Raw genomic sequence first — 20976 nt, 5'->3', positions numbered from 1 at the left:
CATTTTCTTCTGTGGTTTCATTTTTAAAAAAACTCTTGTATTGTTTCTTGATGTTTCATGGAGTCATTAGCTTTCACTTGTCCAATTATAATTTTTAAGGAATTATTTTCTACAGTGAGGTTTTATACCTCCTTTTCTACTTGACTAATTCTGTTTTTTTAAGGAATTCTCTTCAGTGAATTTATATATATATATATATATATATATACATACATTATATATATATATGTGTATATATATATATGTATATATGTTTGTATATGTATTTGGCCAATTCTGCTTTTTTTAAAGATTTCTTCTCTTCAATGGATTTTTGTCCCTCTTTTACCATTTGTCCTATTCTGTCTTTTTGAAATGTTATTTTCTCCATTTTTTTGTACTTCCTGTACCAAACCACTGATTTTTTAAAAATGACTTTTTACATCACTTTCATTTCTTTTCCCAGTTTTTCCTCTACCTCTCTTGACTTTTAAAATTCTTTTTGCAGTTTTCCAGGACTTTTTCTGGAGTCCTGAGACCAATTAACATTTTTCTCTGAGGCTTTGGATGTAGCAGTTTTTACTTCTTGTCTTCTGACTTTGATCTTTCTTGTCACTATAATAACTTTCTATGGTAAAGTCCTTTTTTTTGTTCTTTGCTCATTTTCTGAGTCCATTTCATGGTCTTTATGTGAAAGTTGAGCTGTGCTTCTGCTGTGGAGGGGGCACTATCCCTATGTTCAGGTTTTTTTTTGGTGTAGCTGTTTTCAGAGATAGATGTGGGTGTCTATAAGTTTTGAGTTCTTCCAAGATGGCGTGATCTAAGGAGAGGTGTTTTTATTATTCCCCTGGCCTCGGCTCTGGTCTGTGAGTAACCAAAAGCACTGTTTTCCATCTAGCTCCCCTATGGTTGTAAGCTCTGGTGTGTTTGTGTTCCTCCTAGCCCTTGTACTGTGACCTAGATCCACACATGGGCAATTCAACAGAGTCCCTGCACCCAGTGCCAGCAAAGGGACCCCTGTAATTTCCTTCTGACCAGCTGTCTGAACCATTTGGCATCTATGGGTTGAGAGATTCTGAAGCCTTCACTGTTGTAGCTGATTCTGTCTCCCCCAAGGCCTGATGTTGGTTTGCCTTGACAAGACTTGCACTGTACTGTGCTCCTCTCTCACTCCAGTGAGATGAATCTTTCGTATTGACTTTCTAAGTTGTCTTGGGCTGGAAAATTGTTTCGTCCCATCTGAAGTTCCATCTCATCTTCTACTCCAGATTTTGTTTTAGGCATTTTTAAAAGTTGTTTTGAGATGAATTTGGAAGAGCGAGCTCAGGCAAATCCCTGTCCTTTTCCCACCATCTTGGCTCCACCCTATCTCCTCTCCCTTTTTCAATTCATCCTTCATACAACTTCCAAATTGATATTCTCTAAGCAGAGGTCTAACCATATTATTTCACAGCCCAAGAAACTTCAATGGCTCTTGATTGCTTCTAGAATGAAATACAAATTGTTCACCATGTAAATAACTCCCCTCTCTACCACCTTTGCTATGCTAAATTTCAGACAAACTACCCTACTTGCTCTTCCTTATACTAAACGATCAACTACTATGCCTTTATACAAATTGCATCTCATTTCTGGCATGTTCTTCCTGCTGATCACCACCTCTTGAAACTCCTTGCTATCTTCGGGGTTCAGTGCAAGTGCCACCTCCTATAAGAAGCCTTTCCCGACATCTCCTATTTATTTATCCTCCATGTCTTAAAATTATTTGGTATTTATTTTACATATATTTTCTATTTTTGCACTTGTGCGTTTGATGTTTCTAACTAGTACAGTATAAATTCTTTGATGACAGGGATTATTTATGTCTGTAGTTCATGCAACTAGGACAGTATTTGGCACACAGTAAGTGCTTAATAAATGGTTATTGACTTTAATTTACTTGAGTTGTATAGCTACATCCTGGTTAAATCATAGTATGTGAAATGTGACCAGGTATTTCTGTATGGGCTATTTAAACAACATACAGAAAAAATAGCAGTATTGTGATACAACCTATAAAATTGGCAAATACCTCATTTATACAACACTGGTGGCATGGTTTCTAGCCCTTGAAATTTTGTAAGGATTAATCAACTATCGAATCTAGGAGTAATGGTGGCAGAGAGATTCTTGTGATGATAGTATCAATTTTGCTGGAGACAATAAAAATTTTACTGCAATTTTCTGTGATCTTACTTGTTTCCCTGGCATCAAATTTCTGAATAGTTATTTCTTTCTCATCCAATAAAATGAAATGGGTAAAGCAGAAATTTTTATACTTGGTAAGCCACTTTTTTTTGTGGCATATAAGGACAGATGAATGACGTTACTAATAGTAAACATATCAAAATTAAAGTTTGGTGGAAGATTGTAACTATTCATGTCTGCTCTCAAGAAATTTCAATGAAAAGTATTTCAAAAAAGTTACTGTAGTTTTAGAATCATGGGATATTAGTTTCATATAGAAAAGAGAGAAGTGCTGTTTTGTAACATAAACTTATTGGTACTTATTTTGAACTTAATATTGAACTTATTTATTGTGGAAAATTTGGGATTTTATTCCTGTGGGTTATCCGTCTACCAATTGAGATCTCAGTCCTTCTGTCTTTAGCAGAGGGTTCAATAAATTACTGTGATAAAAAAGACAAAAGACCCATCACCTGGTGAACAACCTCAAGGTGAGGAGCCTTTCTTTTCAGAGACATACTAGCAGACTTTCTCTTCCATGATAGAATCTGCCAGAACTTGTAGTCTTCTGGCATAGCAGAATATAGAGAAACCAGGGTCATTTCAGTGTCACAAAGTCATAAGAGAAAGACCTTTCAGTATATGGGTGGATTAATTCCATTGCTTTAAGATTTCACATTGAAGGTGTTCTTCTGTACAGGTAACTGAATTATCTCTTTGCACTTATCTTGGTCTGTATCACACCTAAAACTAACTTGAACCAGCAAACACAAGCCTAGAACAGCATTTACAAACAATATTAACTGTTAAAATTATTCTAATTAGAGTCATATTTAAGTAGCTATTGTCAAATTTAATTATTCTTTGTTTGAACTAAAGTTTCCTTACTTAATTACATCATTTCTGTTTCACAGTAAGAGGTCTCCTTAAATTTCACAAGTATGTGTGAATTGAATTTTCTTTCATTTCTCATTGTGGCTCTTGGGATCTCACGAAAAATATAATGATGGTTTTCTGGTAGAACATGTCTTGCCATCTATTCTCCCAAAAATGTGTGAAGATATTTTATTAAAGAGCTTTTCTAAAAACAAAACAAAACAAGGAAACTATATCAATAATATGCCCCAATCTACTAGTTTAATAACCCTGTCCAAAAAAGAAATAAGAAAATATGGATAGTTTTGCTCTCAATGAAAATAGCCTGGTTCTTTGTAACCATTGCTTCCTTTTCTAGATATTAACAACCATATCTTTAATAAACAATTCTAAAATGATACCAAGAGTAGAAGTGAAGCTCACTGGACTACAGAGTGTTTCAGTTTTTCATCTTATCTCTCTTCCCTCCCTTTTTTTAAAAAGAGGAACAACATTTGCCCTTCTCCAGTCTTGTGAAACCTCTCCCATTCTTCATGGTCTTTCAGTTATTGACAATACTTCAGCAATCACACTTTTAGTACTTGTAAATTTTGTTTATCTTGGTCATGTGGAATTCCTCAAGGGCAGCTTGGTACAACCCCTTAACTTATCTTAGCTATCAATTATTAGCCATTCAGGTTTTGTTCTTCTCAATTCTAAGGTAATTAGGAAAGTAAGAATTAAACACCATTGACTTCTTGCTGTTATCATTTGTCATCATCCCTTCAATCCCTAGCAATCTTCTGTGTAGCTAAAGCAAAAAAGCAATACTTTCTTTTATTCTTAGATTTCCTCAGCAGCCTCTGTTTATTCAGAGCTTTAGTACTCCAGACAGTATTCTTACAAGACTACGCCCCTGATTTATTCCTCCACTGTTATCTACCCTGACTTCCACCTTCTCCCTTGTTGTTTATTCCCTCCACTGTGCACTTTTTAAGGTTGAAAAACAAAAGGACACCATGGTGGTAGGTTTCTTCAGGTGAATAAATTGCTTGTAGGTAGTCATTCTTTTTAAAATTTTGATAGAGATCATGGCCAGGCTCTGCAGCAACACTGGGGGAGACCAGGGTCTCTGGAGAACAATGAGAAAGTGGGCATGGTAGCCACTGACCTGAAGACAGAAGTTCTCTAGCGGATTCATTGAAGATCCCACTGAGAGAAAGCAGAAAGTTAGTTCCTGACGTTGCAATCCCTAGTGACCAGCCTGTTAAACTGCTGGGCCATAGATTTCACTAGTCATCTCCCAAGAAAAGAATATCATCCCTACAGAGGTCAGAGCCATGGTTGTCACTGTCCAGACAGTAAAAGGGGAGGGGGAGAGATATGGTGTTGAAAAGGAAAGTGTTAAATCAGCTTCCTTTTTCTCCCAATCCCCCAAGCGCTATTTATGACTTTGAGGTACTTATCTCAGTGTCAGCAGGAAGAGAAGGCTAGAAGTTGGAAAGGAGAGAAGTCCTGATGAACACAAAATACTATAGCTTGTTGAATTTATGGTATGGGTTTATGATGCTTTACATTTCACTTTTGATTTTGTTCCATATATCCTATTCTATATGTAAGTGACTCTTTAGGGTCATAGGAAGTTGGAAAAGAAATTTTGATCCTGTGAGATGGAGGTGAATTATGATTTGGTGAGGAGGGGCATTAAATCATACCCTTAGATTCTGTAAGAGCCCTGGGAAGCACTTTGTTACAGTTCTAGCTAGAGAAAAGATAGTTTATAAATATACAGGATGACTGAGGAATATTGGGGACTTACAGGTTTCTGTGGTAGAAAGTTTGTGGTTATTCACATTGGGTGCTCAAGGCTTGGACCACCATCTGGTGGCTTACCCAGATATAGCAACCCACTTTACTATTGTAGTACACCTCTTAATGCAAATGTAAAGGAAGCACTCCTGTGAATGGGACGTATTACACTTTACATGTTCACAGACATTTATGACTATAAAAAGCAAACACGCACACACACACACACACACACACACACCTCTTACTAGCTCTTTTGTTGGATTATGCCTCCTTTAATTTTTTTTCTCCACTACCATACTTCCTTCATTACAGTAATATTCAGCTTCATGGATAGCTTTCTCCTTCATCTTTTTTTCTTTTTAATTTGGTTGGATTTGCAAGATAACTGTCAAATACGTGCTTACCAGCTTTCATGAGGTACACTCCATCCCTGGCCAGGAGTCTGTTGTTTCTTTTTTAAGCCTTGGTTAAATTTTATTCTCAGGCACCATCTTCTTAGGGCAGGGGATCTTGCCTCAACTAATAAATGCTTATCTTTTATAACAGAGCAACAAACAGGACCCTAATTAGTGAATTTGCAGGTCAATTCCCTGATCAGCCCAGACTTGATCTGTAGTTGTAAGATGAATCCTTGACATAAGTATGATCTTTAACTACAAAAAAAGCTATATCTGAATAGAAAAATGTCTGTAGTGAAATTTAGCTTCGTTAGTCTTTTCACTATTTTAGGTATCTGTTGATTTACTGGAAATCCTACTTATCCTGTCTTGTTGGTAGAAGAATTTTTTTTTCATTTCCTAATGAATTAGACTCCCTGAAGATAATCCATAAATTCAGGAGTTTGCAAATATCTTAAATGGAGTGAACCATTTTATTTAAATTACATTTTTTATCTTTAGGTTATAAGTGTTTCATTTGCAGAAGTTAATGTTGAAACCTACTTTTTGTTGAGGGGAGGTTATGAATAAGGAGATGGGGTCAGCCTTATTTACAATTCATTATGCTGCTTGGTGGCATAGTGGATAGAGTACTGGGCCTGGAGTCAGAAAGACCTGAGTTCAAATCCAATCTCAGACACTAGCTATGTGACCTTGGGCAAATCACTTAACCCTGTTTACCTCAGTTTCCTCATCTGTAAAATGAGCTGGAGAAGGAAATGGCAAACCACTCTAGTATCTTTGCCAAGTAAACCCCGTGGTTGTGATTGAAATGACTGAACAAATACAAATACTTCCTGAGACACACTATATGAAAGAATACTGATAATACTCTTTTAAACTAAAGAGATTATATTACTTCTAGGTCTTAGTAGATGGTTTAGTTCCCTAAATGCCAAAATCACATACTCTGTCACCTTGTGTATAGCCTTCTGCTGTTGAATCTTTTTTAGTTCTCACATTACAGATACATATGCCATTGCCAGACCAATACCTGAAACCTTTTGCCTTGGTAGAGCCTGCCAGAGTCTGTGTCCCACTGGCTTAGCCCCTAGAAGCCCAGTGTTCTATCTGTATCCCACCTTCAGAGCAGGAAAATATTTATCCAAAGCTATATTTTACTAAAGAGTGTGGGAGAATTAATCTAATTATTTGACTCATGTATAAATTAGATATTCTTCCAAACAAAGGTAAGAGGAAAATGCTATTTAAATCCTTGAAAACAAAAAATAATTAGCTATGTTACTTTGAGAAAGCTGTTTTCTGTTCCTTAGAATCTTCCTTTATTAAATGAGTGGGTAGGATGAAGGTCCCTTCCTGTTCTAATGTTTTATGATTCTGTGATAAGGCCAATAATAAAATGTAATTCATTGTTCAGGCCCAAGGATGAATTGGCCTTCTTGGATTTATTTTAAGATATATTTTATTAACATTTCAAGCAGAAATATGCATTTTTAGATACAAGAATAACACTGAGCCAATCCTCTGGTTTTATTCAAGCTACTATTGTCATCATTTGGTTGTTAGGCAGGATATTTGGTAAGTTGTGATTAATTCTTTCAGGATATTAAGTATCAAATGTAGAAATGGGTGGGATGTGACTTTTTCCTATGCTCACACAATTTAGAGGCTTATCCTCTTATTTTTCACTTTTCTCGGTATCTATCAAAGTGGTTTTGTTTGGTGTCAGGATTAAACTAGAAGAAGGACTGAAATTTTAGACTTCAAGAGATTCATTTTTTAAGAGACAGGTCTCTGCCAAACAGAAAATATAAATCAGTAAATGAGAAAGTTAGAAGACCATGATTATTTGCTTTTCCTTCCTGCCATATTCTTGGATAGTTATTGCCAAGTGTGATTGAAAATACCCTTTGAGTCAGAAAAGATAAATTATTTTGCCTTTGGAAACTTGGAGTTATTTGTTTCCAGTCACAGACATTGACCAGATTGGTAAGGGTCTGGCTCATCAGCCCTAAGATGCAGCTCAAAAGTTCAGGGGAAATTTATGGCCTCCTTAGTCTTTTCCACCTAAAGAGGATGAAGGCTTAAAAAGGAGTTATCTGGAGGCATAGACTGATTAAAGCCCATGGCTAGGAAAAGTGACATTACTTGAAGGTTAATAGTAAGGACAAAGCCATCAATTGAGAAGAAATATGAGAGAAGACTAAATAGTCAGGATGTTATAGGATTATAGTGCCATCTAATGTGAGCTCCTTCTCCTAACCTCCAAGGCCTTCTTATATCTTTCAGGTTTCAGATATGGAGACCTTCTGCTTGTTAGGGCTAAACTCCTCCACCTGAATAGAGGGCAGGCCACTATCCCTTCTTATCTTTTCTGACACCTTTGTCCATCTAGCTACCTGCATCTTTAATGGCTCCTTTTCAGATGCCTGGGAGCTTCTAAGAACTGTACCTCATAGACATTTCTGTGACTCATAGCAAGACACTGGAGAAAGTAGTGTCCTGAGTCACATGGTACATGCTGGTCTGACTGTGTCACTCAAGAAACGTCAGTGGCTACCTATTACATCCTTGTTGTTTTTGTTCAGTTGTTTCAGTTGTGTCCAGCTCTTCACGACCCCATCTGGGGTTTTCTTGGAAAAGATACTGGACTGGTTTGCCATTTCCTTCTCCAGCTCATTTTAAAGATGAGGAAACTGAGGCAAACAAGGTTAAGTGACTTGCCCAGGGTCACATAGCCAGTAAGTGTCTGAGGCCAAATTTGAATTCAGGGAGATGAGTCTTCCTGACTTCAGTCCTAGCACACTATCAACTACCCCTATTGCATCTAAGATAAAATAAAAATTTCTTGCTTAGCATTTAATATATTTCAGATATGACCCCAATCTGTCTTTCCAGCCTGATTTCCCATTTCTTCTCCTTCATGCACTTTAGAGTATATGTATTCCAAACTGCCCTATTTGCTGTTTTTCATAACTAACATTTCATAGCTTTCTCCCATGCTTTCATATAGCCTGTCCCCAATGCTTGGGATGATTTTTCTCCTCATTTTTGCCTCTTGGAATCCCTAATTTCATTCAAGGCTTAGCTCAAGTGCCATCTGTCACACGAAGCCTTCCTTATCCCCACCAATTAGTAATTCTTTCCTCCCAGTTACTTTGTCTATATTTCCTATTTACTCATCTGTAAAAATGTTTTTTCTTTGACACAGGATTAATTGCTTTGGAAGGAAATTTAGATATGTCCCTCTAATATTCATAGGAACTGGAAGGTCATCTCATCTAACCATCCACCCAATGCTTGAATGCTTTATTTGGTGTCCTCAAAAGGCTCTGTTTAAATAGATCCAGTAAAAATAGGCTCTCCCTACATGTGTAGGCTTTATGTATACATATGTGTGTGTGTATGTGTACGTATATGTGTATGGAGAGAGTCAAAGTATGCCTCCCTAGAACCATAGGTTCCAGTTCTGCCCTCCGGAAGTAGTTACTCCAAACTTTTCTTTCTTCATATAACATGGTTGATATTCTTCATCATTCTAACCCCCAACTTCTAGTCACATTCCATGTCCTTATTGATTTCCTTAAAATGTGTATCATACTGGTTACCAGATACCCAACTGAAAATGTATGGATAAATCAATCTAAATTCATCACTTCTCTTAGAAAACAACTGTCAAAACTCATTTGGATCAGAATCATTTTTCTGAACATTTTCTCAGTAGTCATAGATTACAAAAATGGCATGGACCTATTAATCAAGTAATTGTTTCTAATCTTCACTGGAGTGAATATTGCCCCAATAATAAATACTGTGTTGGACTCAGTTACTAAGACAGAATTGACTGATTTCATTTTTACTTTTGTCTAATTTGATCACCCTATATAAGGGAGGCTAACAGTATAAGTAACACGACAAACTGGATAACCACCTTTCTGAATTATATGGAGTTCTCCAGTTTCTCCAACTAGAGATTTCCTTTCCAGTTGATATAGATTTAGAATAACTCTTTTTTTAAACATCTAGCCATTCAACCCCTTCTAAATCCATTGGATTTTCAGGTTATTGAGGACAAGACCATTTCATTTTTAATCTTGGTATTCTGAATACCTAGCACAATCAGTTCCATGCAAAGTAGGTGCTTAGTATATTTGTTGAACTGAATTGAATTGAGTTAACTCTTTTCCCCTAAAACAGGGCTGGAAATCTGGTTGTACCAATGGACCTTGGTTGTTTTTATTTATAATATTAATTTCCACTTTTCAGCAGAAAATAAGCAATTTATCAATAAAATTTAGTCTTCAATGTAAATTTTCTATGGATACCTATACTGTTGTCTGCTAAAAAACAATAACAATTATCTTCAATGGAAATGAACTACTTTTATTTGTTATATCCAATTTTATTTGTTTTTTGAAGCCTCAATTGTATATAAAGCTACCTTGCTGTAGGTATGGTTTGTTTTTCTGGATCGTTATGGTTAACCTTAGTTGTGGACCTCCCTAAAGATGAAGTTTCATACCTGCTATTATAATCCTATGATACTAACTCCACCATCTGCTTGAATGTGCTCTTTTTTTCTATTTATAATTCCTCTCATAGTCATCCAAACAAGTCTTTTTTCTCAAGTTATTTTGCTTAGAGATCAGCTGGGAGTCAGTTTCCTGATCAATTTATTAGAAACCAAAACCCAAAGGAAATTGGAACAGTGAAAAACATCAGCTAGATTCAGTTTAAAGAATTCAAGGTCCTGTTTTTATTTCATCAGCAAGCCCTAAGGCTTGTTGGCATCTGGAAATTTTGTTTTGTCAATAATATACTTAAATTCTATTCACCTGTTAACTCTTCCTGCTGAGAGGAAGGATTTGGGACAGGATAATGCTGTCAGAAAATGTGAAATAACGTTTGGTACTTGTTCATACTTTGGTATTCAGTAAAGACTTCAAAAACCAAAGATGGGGTTGGGGATATTGATTTGAAGATGCCCAAATGGATTTATCTTTCTAAAGTAGTAGTTCAAATCAAAAGCAAAGTTTTTATATGTATTTCATATATAACAAATTATTTTAAAATTTGTTCCGTAGATGCCAAGAATGCATGTAAAATATGGTCTTTTGAAACAGAAGTATTTAGACCCCCTTGGTAGCTTTTTATTGCATTACTTTACTTTCATGGCACCTTTATGTGAACGTTTGAAAGTTTAAAGTCTCTAGATGGCTTTTTACCATCTCTGAATTGCCTGGAATTGTCTCTTTGTGAATGAAGTACCTAGAATTTCATTTCTTACATGACAGGAATAGCTTACCTTTTTTTTAAGTTTTAAGAACAAAAACCAATAAGGTGCCATCTAAAACATAATCCTTCTGGGAGAGCTTTTGTCTCTAAAAGAAGGAAAGTAGGCAAAAGTTGTTTTTTTTTTTTTCTGAGAAAAGTTTTTCATCTAAAAAAGAAACACAACCTGTTTCCCTTTCCATCAACAGGTACAAGTATTTTCACTGTGTATGAGGCTGCCTCTCAAGAAGGCTGGGTCTTCCTTATGTACCGTGCAATTGACAGCTTTCCAAGATGGCGCTCTTACTTCTATTTTATCACCTTAATATTCTTTCTTGCCTGGCTTGTTAAGGTATTGTATAATTTACTATGATAAACCTATCAGGCATATGAATATTCTACTGAATTTCTACTAAATTTCCTCCATCTCTGCTGAGTCCTATGGCAAGTGTGGTTTATATATCTATTTTCCCCCCTTCAGAATGTATTTATTGCCGTCATTATTGAGACATTTGCAGAAATCAGGGTGCAGTTCCAACAGATGTGGGGATCCAGGAGCAGCACCACTTCAACGGCTACAACACAGGTAAAGCATTGGCAGTATTTTAATTAATTCTAAGAAAAATAATTTTGATAAATGTCAAATGTGAAATATGCAAATAACTTAGTGTTAAAAAAGGGGGGCCTGCAGATTCATCCACATGAACACCCTGTCAGCTGAAGCATATCACAACCCTTCTGTGACTTATTGCAAAGTATTTATTAATTGCTAGGCCAAATTATAGTCCAAGGGTGAGGATCCTGCAGCCTCAGACCACATGTGATCCTCTAGGTCCTCAAGTGCAGTCCTTTGACTGAATCCAAACTTCACAGAACAAATTCCCTTAATAAAGGGATTGTTCTGTAAAACTTGGACTCAGTCAAAAGGCCACACCCAAGGACCTCAAGGCTGTGGGTTCCCCACCCCTGAATAGGATTTGGGGGTCAGTCATGATCCTTTTCCAAGCTTATCAAAGGGAAAGGGTCTTGTATAACAGACAAAAAGTACATCTTCAGATGTGTGTTCACAACCTTTCCAGTTAATGGAAACTTATCCTAGCTTCTCTTGCACTTCTATAGCCCTCAAGAGCCCAAGGTCACATCAACAGCCCTGTGAAGACTATGAGCAGGACAATAATGGAATACTAAGAATCAGACTCTGCATCCTCCTATTTAGCCCACCCTCTATTGTGTGTGCCATGAGGAAGATTTACTCTTCTTTCTCATGTAGAACTTTTCAGTGATATAGCAGCTGGAAAAATATCTTTTCTTAGAAATGTTATGCTCATCTCACCTCTAGTTTCTTTCATGATCACTGATTTACGCTTGAGGCATGTGAACATGCGATAGTATATGATAATAAAAATAACAAAAACTAACATTTATATAGTTTAAGGTTTGCAACACACTTTGCCTCATCCTGACAATGCTTAGAGGTATGTGCTGTTATCATACCCCTTTTACAGAGGAGGCAACTAAGGCAGACAGAGGTTAAGTGAGTTGCCCAAGGTTGCATCTCTTGTGCCTGAAGCTGGATTTGAACTCATCTTTTTCCAGACTTCTATCCGCTGTACCATGTAACTAGAATCATTAGAAAGGAAAATATATCCCAGTCTATAAATATAGCAAAGATTTCCTCCCCTCCCCACTTTAACTACTTGCTTTCCATAGATAGCTTTTAACAGGGTCTTCTTTATGTTTACCAAAAGCTTCTATTTCCCTTAGATCTAATAATTACTGATGTTTACGTGACACTAAGTTTTGCTGAGCACTTACTACCTCCCTTGATCGTCACAAAAACTTTTTGGAGTAGATGCTGTTATCATTCCCATTTTGCAACTGAGGAAACTGAGAGTCAGAAAAATTGAGTAATATGCCTAGGTTAACACAGCTAGTATATTATCTAAGGTGGGATTTAAGCCCATATTTTCCTGACTCTAAATCCAGAAACCTATCCATTATGTTTTATTGACTCTTTGGTAAAACCAACATGAGCGCAGGTGTTAAATGGGATGGCATTTCAGGTCCAAGACTTTTTTTTATTTCAGATGGACAGAAAGGAGAAGACCTAGAAATGATGTCATCTTCTAGCATAAAGGGGAAGGAAATAGATAATACCTCTTTTTGTTTTTCTTATTTCTTTTTAGCATATTTGTTTGTGTGTGTGTGTGTGTGTGTGTAAGGGGGTGAGAGAAGGAAAGAGATAGATTATGATGATGTGAAAAATACAGAAATAAAATAAGTAGTACTTCAAGGAACCATTATTTCTTATCTTGAATTATAAAATAAACTTATTAAGGTTGCCTGTTTTTTTCAAAGATCCAAGGTACATTTTTTCTTTGAAATATTTCACATATCTTCCAAAAAATAAGCTATAAACACTGCCTTAAATACCTGAAAATGGACTTTTCCTGCTTATTGATTTAAGTACAATAGCATCCATGTGTAGAATTCTTACTTTTACATAGAACTTTTAAAATTTTTACGTGGGCTATAATAAAAAGAGGCAAATACTATCCAAATTGAATTGGAGAAGGTAAATAATATATCCATCAACTTCGAAGTAAGAAGTTAAGAATATATAATGCTTAGTCCTATACTAACCTGCCTCTGCTGTGAAGCTTGAAATGGTTTCCAGTTAGGTTTTAGAATTGCTTTCAGGACTAGACAAGATACACTCTAAGAGTTGTGTATATTTTTGCTGCATGTGCAAATTGCAGTAATATTGCAGTATGAGCCTGCTCATAGATCTTACATTCAGATGTACCTAAGAGATTATTTAAAATGGCTGCATACACAATTGTTTAATCAGCCATAGTATTATAAGGTAAATACTATAATTAGAAATTAACTGTTATCCAAAAGCACTTCTCAGGGTAGGTTTTTTGTTTGGAATTATAACCTAGTATGCATTTGCTTAAAAAATAAAAGAGAAGGAAAGAGGCCAGAGCTGGGTCAAGTAATTTGGTGGCAAAGAGGTAGAGAAAGTTGGTAAATTATTTGGGAAACATCTTGAAATTCAACAGAGGAAATAATATAAAAATTTGCGGGAAATCTAGATGATGAAAAAAGCTACTGCTGTGGACCCAGTTGCTAAGCAACAGAAATACATGTATTTCAGCCTCTTACAAAAACACTATTTACACTGCCTAGCAACCAGCCCTTCCTTCCCTCCCACCTCCTTAGGAGCACCATGGCAAGTGGTCCTCATGCTCACTATAGGGTATAGCATGGAAAGAACTGCATTTGTTGTAGATCTATTACATCTGTGATCTTTGGAGGGAAAAAAAAATCTATACATGAGCCCCACTCAAAGGAATCAATGGTCCTTTTTACAAACAGTCAAGTTTTCTGCTCATGCTAAGTCATAAAGAAGCCTCTGACAAAAACTAAACAAAACAAACAAACAAATAAACAAGAGAATGGTGGGAGTTATCCCATAAGCCTATATTTGTTTCAAAAATGGATGGTGGCTTTCTTCCTCTCTTTTAGCTCTGGAGTATTTGAATTTGTAAAGTATCCACAAGGGAATACATTAAGCAAATCAAAAAGGGACCTGTCATTTGGTCATCATATTCTTAAGGAAACTTTCCCTGTTAGAGACGTGGGGGGTTGAGAGAAGCAAATTACATATTTGTCAGACAAAGAAGGAGATTGAGACTTTGTACTGTCAGCTTAGATGTAATTGTCTCTAACGCTTGCTGCTAGAGGCAAAAGGCAGTCACAAGGACTGTCCCTACCTTTAAAAACAGTACAACAGCCGTTTTTCATTCACATTTTCACAGCCAAATGCCTAAAGTCTTCCATAGCCAATGATCTAACAAAAAGCTTGTGGAGGTCATAAAACAAACAAAACAAAACATAAAACTAGAGTAATGCGGTGGAAGCTGATGTTACAAAACTTGGTTAGTGAACAAAAGCAATTGAGTTTCCTGATGAAATGAAAACAGTGAGAATGTTTGATTAATATTCAGCAGAGATGCAGAGAGAAAGTGAGACAGGAATGATAGGCAGGTATGTATAAGTATCATATCCTTATGGATGTTGTTGTGTTTGTTCTTCATTCTTGAAGAGGGCCATGACATCATGGAAATGATGACATGACTTGCAGTTGACTTTGATCTGAATGAGGGAGGGCTGTGCAAGGTCACCAGCCTCACTTTCTCCTCCAGGACCATCTGGGTCCAGTGCCCTGATATTCACTAGGAAGACTAGAAGATTGCTCAGGATGCATTGGGAGACCTGGACCCTTTTAGGCTAAGGTTGTTTCAGGTGCTCACTGTGAGTAAAGTGAAGCTCATTCAGTGAATAGGCCTCTTTAAGAAGTTAATCAAAGGATGGCCCCTTTAATCAAAAACTCAAAAAAAAAAATCAAACTGGGAGGGGAAGACCTTCAGCATTCTTGGCCAAAAGAGAAATACTATTTAGTATTTACGTTCACTCTGTGCTAAGAGGGCAGGGACCTATTGTCCAATCTATGAACCCCAGAGTCCTTATGGGTGTAGGCCTGATGTCAAGATGAGTCTCTATGATAGGAGAATCTCCTTCTTCTACCCAGAGGGTCCACACTATTTATACACAGTTCAGTTAAATGCTTAGTACCTCCCCATTGGGATGGACCCCTGGACTCAGAAGCAAACTGATAGCCATAAAACATCCCTCAAGTCACACCATTTATTCAAATGAATGAGTTAACACAACCTCTTCAGGACTGATGCCTTCGCTAGCAATCACTGAGCAGATTCATGGTTGGAATAAGGGATCCTGGTAGATCCTTAGGGTCAGTGTTTTGTAGTGCTCTGTGGGGACACAGGAAAGCCTAGGTTCAACTCCTCTGCCCAGTACTTACTGAGAGCAAGTAACTTAACTGAATTTACTTGTCTATAAAATAGGGTTACCAATATCTACTACACAGAGCATTTGTGAAGCTCAAAAGAAATAATGCCTGTAAATTTGTTAACTTTAAAAGCTATATTAATACCTGTTATTATCTGCTCCAATTTAGAATCATAATTTAGTTTGGTTTGCCTCTGGCCCTGAGTTTATCAAGCACTGCCTCTATACCTAACATCTGGCATGGGATTTAGAGTGGCATATGTTGGGTTTAGGGGTAAGGAAATAGCAGTTGTTAGTAAGTTTATCACTGTTAGTATATGCAATATGTTTTTCCAACAGTGGAAGGGACATTTCCGGACCATAAGAATTAGAGGTTAAATTCTATCAGAGACTAATGAGAGCTAATACAGAAAGTCTGGGAGAAGTGGGGGGGCGGGGAAGAAACCAAAGAATGAGAGCAGAGAAGGGAAATGAGATTGTTCTTATTAGTCCTACCATTCCCACCACGAGATCTTGACAATGCCATTCCTAAGACATTAAAATGTATGAGGTAGTTTCTGTACCCTTTAATACTTTGTCCAACTTCTGTATGAATGTGTGATAATAGAATAGGAAAGAGAAAGTGTTTTGATGAGGAAAACTCTACTCCTCCCACCAAAAAGATATGTATACCACTTCGAGTTTTAAGGCAAAAAGCTTGTTTTAAAAAATTAAAATTTACAGTTGTAGCAATTTAAAAGATATTTGACTCCACATGAAAACATGTTGGAAATATATTAGAAAACTATTTACATATGTGTTAGAAAACATATCATAAAATATTATTCTAATATATTATAAATATGCATATATATGAAAAATATTTGAAATCACTTTAGTGACTGCAATGACTAGGGATGTCTTCATAGCATATAGTGTGAGGGGGACCTAGGTTATAATAAAGAGTTGTAGCAACAGGATAATACTTCAGTCATGGAAAGTGATAAACGAGAATTAAATTTAGGGAAGCTGACCATATAATTTAATGCAATTATTAATTTATTGTTTATGTTTATCATATTATTTCTGTACTGTTTTGTTATATATTATTTATAGTAAAACAGTGAAGCAGTTTGAAACAGTAAAACAATTTTTGAATATATTATTTACTAATGAAGTTGAGCTGTGTATCCACCCTTAAGTTTGTGTCACTAATGACTACATTTAGTTTCCAGATGGTTAATTTTTAAAAATATTTCTAACATATTTATGACTTGAAAAATAATACATATATGTGTATATATATGTGTGTGTATATATGCATACATACACACATACATATTATGAAAGGAAATGATCTTCTTATAAGTAAAAGTAAGAAAGAAAGAGAAACTTTTTTCTGCTAAAATGTTCATTTGGTATTTGTCCGTTTCTCCCCGTTATGTTTGGTATCTTCTAGTTGGTTTGCTCTACAAGTAATGTTTCAGAATGCTGCTCCCACACAATTCTTTATTACTTTTTCCCATATATGCATTTAACCCCCCCCCCCAGCCCAATAGTTCCTAAATAGCTTTGAATTCCATCATCCATCACCGTTTATCCCTAACAATTGTAACCCCTACTGTCCAGGAGATTTTGCAGGTATTAAATCCCTATAGAGTTGAAGTTAATGGTCCTAATACAGGAAGAGCATTTCAATGGTCAAAAGCAATCATTGGTTATGGGATGGATTTGGGAAATTATACCAATTTTTTTTAAAGCACAAAACATTTTTAATGACAAAGGCTATTGGTAAATAGTGTGGATATCATCAATAAATAATTACCTCTTTTGGCTCCATATTTAGCTTCTTATTGGACTGATCTGATCACTCTACTTTCGCAGCAGACCTCTCTCCTAAGTAAAGAGGAGTTATATAGGGGAAGAGGGAGGAATAAAAGTAAGCATTTAATTGGTACCTGCTATGTGCAAGGTACTGTGCTGAGCTCTTATTACAAATATTATCTCATTTAACCCTCACAACAACCCTGCAAGCTAGGTGTTATTATTATCCTCATTTTATAATTGAAGCGACTGAAGCAAACAGAGGTTAACTGACTTGCCTAGAGTTGCATAGCTAGTAAGTGTCTGAGGCCATATTCGAGCTCAGGTCTTTCTGAATCCAGGTCCAGTGCTCTATCCACTATGCGGTCAGCCACCTCTAATAACAACTACCCTTTAAGAATGCCTAGAAGGTAAAAGGATCTCTACATCTGCCCAAGGCCTGCTTTGCAGACAGTTATTGCAGAAACTCTGCTTAGATAACCTTAGAAAAGCTGCATTTATTCATGTCTGCCCCAAATGATCAAAACCTCCCTCTTGATTCGAAAGACTAGACAGAAACTGAACACATTTGCATGTCCTTCCCTGCATTTCACACAAAGAAGTGACCTTGGCAGCATACTTTTACTGATGATTAAATTGATTTATTTGATTTTTGTCCAATGGAAAAATTAATTTAACAGAGAAAATTAGTCTGCTGCTGATCAAAGAAAATATGTGCCCCAGGGATCTTGAGGCCATGATAAGAGAACACAGGATATATCAACAGAGGGTTTTTTGCTCATGACTGACAGGATTGATTTGGCCTTTTGTCCTTAGAAGGAAACTCGAATTTTTTGAATGACTTTGAAGAAAGAGCTTTCTAGTCAGCTTATATGGTCTCAGAGTAGAGTTATAGAGGAATGGGTTATTCATGATTCTTTCCCAGAGTATAACTTGTAAATTGGTTTGTTTCCTACTAAAATGATATGAAGCCTATGCCTGGATAGATGGAATTCACAGTACTCCTGACATCTTTAGGCAGAGCTACATGATGTAAATAATCGTTGTAGTTACATTTTGTGTTAGCAGGTGTACACTCACACTCAAACACACACTCTCACTCACAGTCCTCACTATTCTTCTGAGCTGTAGATCATCTCTGAATTGTGACATTCACACATTACAACTTCTACAACAACTATTTGACTTTCAATATAGTCAAGCTATCAGATGTCCTGCTATCAGAAGTTTGCCCTATGTTATGGGACATGATGGTTATGGAATGTCACACCTTCTCATATTTCCTCTATTACTCCATTACTGAATAAAGGGTCAGTCTTACACAAGGGTGTAAGTGTATGAGACAGAAAAAAAATACATTTTTAAATGGTGTTCTATAATAGAGATGGTGTTAGTATTGGTTAGTAAACCAATTTGGTTAGTAAAATAAAAATGCTTATTTCATGAAAGGACTGAGAGGAGAAAATACTGGTGGAAAAAATTATTTTCCACTTATATTTTTTGTAATTACCTGTTGTTGAGAAACACAGTTAAGACTAGTTAGTCAAAAGTAACTGCTTATTTTTGAAATATGCATAAAGTTTCAGCTCAGCAGCCCAGTTGTAGCCTACTTTGAACAATCTTACTTTCTCTACTGGTAGCAGTGTCAATTCACTACTTTAAGATCAGTCTCTATACTTAATCACATATTTATTCTGTACTTTATCTCAACAGGGAAGATTCTTTTAGGAAATTTGTGACAACTACATTTCATTGGCATTATACTACATGTGTACCATGTTGAATGCATTGGCATGTTCAGCTGGATTTATTTCCCCTCACCTAATTTCTGTATTGCTGTGACATATTTATAATAATGAGATTTATATGGGATAGCTAAAATATTTTTTTGCATTGATTTAAAATAACAATGACAGAAGTTAAAAGTGTTGAACAATATGATGATGAATATTTACATATTTATAAATTTACATAGCATAAAACTACACATATGTAAAAAGATTCTTGACCTGCCATATTTACCTATTACTGTGATTGTATTCCTGTTTCTCCTTTTCTATCTTTTATTTTGCCTTGAAGATGTTTCATGAAGATGCTGCTGGAGGATGGCAGCTAGTAGCTGTGGATGTCAACAAACCCCAGGGCAGAGCTCCAGCTTGCTTACAGGTATAGTTCAATACTATTTCTTTAAAATCACCTAAGGTTGTTAGCTTTGGTTGTAAACAACAACCCTTATAATTCTTAGAACTCTAGATTCTCTATACTTGCTGGTTAACTAATCAACCCCAAACACTTGGTGCAGAGTGATGAAGAGCTAAAATGGCTTTTAGTCATATTGATAAATTAAGAATTTGCAATGAGGTAGAGGAGGAGTTAGGTGCAAGGACATTGACATTTCCAAAAGCATTTCAGCAGATATTCATATCTATCATCTGTCTGTCTATCTATCTATCTATCTATCTATCCATATATATATATATATATATATATATATATATACTGTACAATATACATTGCTTGAATATAACTTATTAGAGGATAAGAAGAGAGGGGGGATACAATTTGTATTTTAAGAATTAATCATTGGGACGCTAATACACTGTTGGTGGAGCTGTGAACTGATCTAACCATTTTGAAGAGCTAGACTTATGCCCAAAGAGTTATCAAACTGGGTATAACCTTTGACCCAGCAAGACCACTGTTAGGTCTGTTTCCCAAGGTGATCAGAGAAAAAGGAAAAGAACCTATATGTTCCAACATATTTATAGTAGCACTCTTTGTGATGGCAAAGAACAGACAATTTAGTGGATGCCCATCAATTGGGGAAGGGCTAAGCAAGTAATTGTGGTGGAATATTACTGTGCTGTAATAAATGATATGCAGGTTGATTTTAGAAAAACCTGGAAAGATTTGCATGAACTGATGAAAAGTGAAATGAGCAGAACCAAGAGAACTATGTATACAGTAATAGCAATATTGTGTGAAGAATGATTGTGAATGACCAAGTTATTTTGAGTATTATAAATATTCAAATCAAATACAAAGTACCTATGAAGGAAGATGCTATCCACCTCTAGAGAAAGAACCTATAAATAGAAGTTTGATTTTACACATTATCATAAATCTGAGCCAAATGATGCCCTCTAGTGTGTGGTAGGGAGGGAGAGAGGCAGACAGTTTGGAAGTTAAAACATAACCAAAAAAAGAATAATTTTTTTTTCTTCTGAGGAAATCAGGGTTAAGTGACTTGCCCAGGGTCATACAGCTAGTAAGAGGCCAGATTTGAACTTGTCCTCCTGACTCCAGAGCCAGTGCTCTTATCCACTGTGCCACCTAGCTGTCCCAAATTTTTTTTAAAATAATGAGTAATGCTATCTCATATTCATATAATATTTTGTAGTTTTCGTAGCATTTTAAAGGGTTTTCTTCTTTGATCATTGTGGTATCCTTCTAAGTTAAATAGGGCATATATTATCCTTATTCAACAAATAAGAACTGAAGCTTAGAGAGTTTAAACAACTTAAATTCACACAGATTTTAAAAGACTAAACTTGAATTAGATCTCCATTATTCTGACTCCTTCCTGGTCCCTTACCCCCCACAAAACAATTAAATGTTTTGAAAGAATTTGTCAGGAAAACAAACATTTGTAGTAGTAAAAAGATATCAAGTCAAGTGTTATCAACTTGAGCAAACCTTTGTTGATCAAAATAAACTTTGTTTTTGAGAGACAGAGTAATAGGTCCCTGAGAGATGC

General features: G+C 36.0%; 1 protein-coding gene across 2 annotated transcripts in view; it reads left to right on the top strand.

Moving 5' to 3' along the window:
- NALCN (sodium leak channel, non-selective) overlaps nt 1–20976 on the top strand; it is a 502757-nt gene that overhangs the window by 191407 nt on the left and 290374 nt on the right. Inside the window, exons 7-9 of one of the 2 annotated variants that reach the window (XM_036757853.1) lie at nt 10751–10893; nt 11023–11127; nt 19299–19385. In XM_036757853.1, the coding sequence (XP_036613748.1) occupies nt 10751–10893; nt 11023–11127; nt 19299–19385 (335 nt within the window). The remainder of the gene's footprint in view (nt 1–10750; nt 10894–11022; nt 11128–19298; nt 19386–20976) is intronic. The other variant, XM_036757854.1, reaches the window with a different exon arrangement.

This window comes from Trichosurus vulpecula, chromosome 4 (assembly GCF_011100635.1).
Source record: "Trichosurus vulpecula isolate mTriVul1 chromosome 4, mTriVul1.pri, whole genome shotgun sequence".
Classification (NCBI taxonomy): domain Eukaryota; kingdom Metazoa; phylum Chordata; class Mammalia; order Diprotodontia; family Phalangeridae; genus Trichosurus; species Trichosurus vulpecula.
Note: the sequence above shows the minus strand (reverse complement) of the source record. Positions and strands in the feature narration are given on the sequence as shown.